This window comes from Cebus imitator, unplaced genomic scaffold (assembly GCF_001604975.1).
Source record: "Cebus imitator isolate Cc_AM_T3 unplaced genomic scaffold, Cebus_imitator-1.0 Scaffold805, whole genome shotgun sequence".
NCBI lineage: Eukaryota > Metazoa > Chordata > Mammalia > Primates > Cebidae > Cebus > Cebus imitator.
In genome coordinates, this window is record NW_016108120.1 from 295,340 (window position 1) to 298,075 (window position 2,736).

Here is a 2,736-nt window from a genome sequence, read left to right on the forward strand (position 1 = left end):
TCCCCACCTGTGACTGTATCTCTGTGCCTGGGCCTCAGTTTCCCCACCTGTGACCCTGTGCCTCTGGGAGGCCCAGGCCTCAGAGTCCCCACCTGTGACCCTGTATCTCTGGGAGGCGCAGTGTCGCTGCCTTTCACTGTGTATGTCTGGGAGGTCCCGGTCTCCCCGCCTGTGCCCCAGGGTGAGGCCTGCTACCCCAGCCTTCCCTCTGTGATCCGTGTCTGACTCACAATGCCGGCCTCACACTTTGTCCACGGAGGGCGGCAGCCTCTGGCTCCCCAGACCCCAGCCGTCACCATGGAGGGAGAGGGGAGCCCAGGCTGAGGCTCAGGAGCTGGGTCTGGGGCTCCTTCCTCGGGGAATCTGGGCCCAGGCAGTGACCTGAGGGCTTTGGGCTGCAGGCTCGGGGCCAGGCTTGTACGTCCTGCCGCCCACGGTGGGCTTCATCAAGCACGACTGCACCAGGGTGGCCGGCCCCGCCTACTCGCTCGTCCGGAGGCCCAGTGAGGGTAAGGCAGGCGGGCGGGTGGCGGGTGGCGGGAGGCTTCCCTGCTCCTCCGGTCTCCCCCTAGAAGCACCGAGAGGTCTCCTTCCCCCTTAGATCCAGGCCTCCAATTAGTGGGGCAGGAAGCGGCAGGGCCAGGCTCTCCAGCCTGCTCCACCTCCTAGTTGCTGTGAGACCTCAGGCAAGCTGCTGTCCCTCTCTGTTTTTTCACTGATAAGGAGAATGGAAGGAGAAAGAGCTGCAGGGAGGTGAAGACCTGTATTTCCTTCCTGTGTTTGCACTTCCTTGCTGCTTGGACTCAGGCAGATTGCTTAAGGGCTCCACAACTCAGTTTCGTTAACAACAGTAACAAAAACGTTAACATTCATAATATTAAAAACAATCGGCCCAGCCCGGTGCGGTGATTCAGGCTGCTGATCCCAGCACTTGGGAGGGCGAGGCGGGCAGATCACTTGAGGCCCAAGAGATCGAGACCAGCCTGGCCAACATGGCGAAATCCCGTCTCTACTAAAAATACAAAAACGAGCCAGGCGTGGTGGTGCGTGCCTGGGATCCCAGCCGGACCATGTATGTCTGGGGGAACTGGGTTAAGAACTCAGGAGGCTGAGGCCGGAGAATCGCTTGAACCTGGGAGGCGGAGGTTGCGGTAGCTGAGGTCGCGCCATTGCACTCCAGCCTGGGTGACAGACTGAGACAATGTCTCAAAAAAAAAAAAAAAGTTAAAAGGCCGGGGACGGTGGCTCACTCCTGTGATCCCAGCTCTTTGGGAGGCTGAGGCAAGCGGATCCCTTGAGGTCAGGAGTTTCAGACCAGCCTGGCCAACATGGAGAAACCCTGTCTCTACCAAAAGCACAAAATTAGCCGGCGTGGTGGTGCGCCCCTGCAGTCCCGGCTACTAGGGAGGCTGAGGCAGGAGAATCGCTTGAACCGGGAAGCAGAGGTTGTGGTGAGTTGAGATCGCGCCACCGCACTCTAACCTGAGCGACGAGTTAAACTCCATCTCAGAAAAATAAAAAAAATTAGAAAAAAAAAACCGCAGCCACATCGAGGCGCAGTACTTGGTAGGTGCTCAGTCGGATGTGAGGCTGAGCCCCGGCCTCTCCGCCATCTAGACTGTGGCTCCCAGGCCCGGCCCATCTCACTGGGCTGCCCTGAGCACAGCGTGGCCGTTCCTGGCCACGGCACAGGCAGGTGCAGTGGGAGCGGAGGCAGGTGTGGGGCGTGCCGGTGCACGGTGCCAGGAGCTGCTGGCCCCTCTCCCCGCGTGGCACCTGCTCCTGTCCAGAACGGGCGCAGGGGCTGCGACAGGCTCCGACGGAGTGAAGCAGCTCAGGGGTAACCGCCTGCCTGGTGCACAGGGAGCCCTCCGTGGTCATTGGTGGCACTCCTACCACGGGCCTGCGGGTCTCACTCTCCCAGATTCCATCAGTCCATTCAATACGGCAGCTCCAAGGTCCCAGCTGGGCTGGGAGCAAGGTTGGAAGGGTCTTGGGTGGGGATTTAGATTTATATGGACGGAGGCCTCCGGGAGGGGCGGCCGGGGGAGGGGCGGCCGGGGGAGGGGTGGGGCCGCACCCTGTTCTCAGCCTTCAGAATTGGCAAAACTCCCAGAGCACACTGGGACTCAGGGAGCTGCAAGGGGTCCCAGAAGGCCAGTGAAGGCGTTAGCATCCCCCGTCCCCAGGACCGGGTTAAGAACTTAGCCTATGACCCACACAGACCTGAGTTCCCAGGCTCAAACCCCAGTCTCAGGACACGTCCTGGGACAGAGGGGCAGAGACAGCCCAGGGAGTCTGGTGCAGGGGGAAATCCTGCAGACTTTGCTGAACGCCCAGGCTAGCCTTCTTGAAAATGGAGCATGGGATCTGGGTTTTGTAGCACGAGTAGGAGTTCGGTGGAGGCTCCAGAAGAATGGAACTCCAGGCAGAGCCTGCCGTGTAGGCTGAGGCCTTGAGGTGAGCGACGTCATGATGAGCTAGGGTGTGTTCATTTGTCACGGGGCAGCCAGGGGGTGGGGAGGGCAGAAGAAAAGGCTGGAATGTTCAAGGTGCAGGGCAGAGGCTGAGATCAGAGCTTCAGCACGCGGAGTCCCGGTGGCCGTGTCCACACAGGGAGCATTTGAAGCGAGTGTTGGTCACGTGAGTGAGGCCCAGGCATCCAAGGAGGGGCTGTGCGGTTATGATCAAGGGTTTTTATTTTATTTATTTATTTATTCATTTTTTTTTTTTTTT

General features: G+C 59.6%; 1 protein-coding gene across 1 annotated transcript in view; it reads left to right on the forward strand.

The window, feature by feature from the left end:
* Positions 1-2,736, forward strand: part of ODF3L2 (outer dense fiber of sperm tails 3 like 2) — an 8,745-nt gene that overhangs the window by 1,584 nt on the left and 4,425 nt on the right. The window contains exon 2 of the mRNA XM_017520156.2: positions 402-509. Within this exon, the coding sequence (XP_017375645.1) occupies positions 402-509 (108 nt within the window). The remainder of the gene's footprint in view (positions 1-401; positions 510-2,736) is intronic.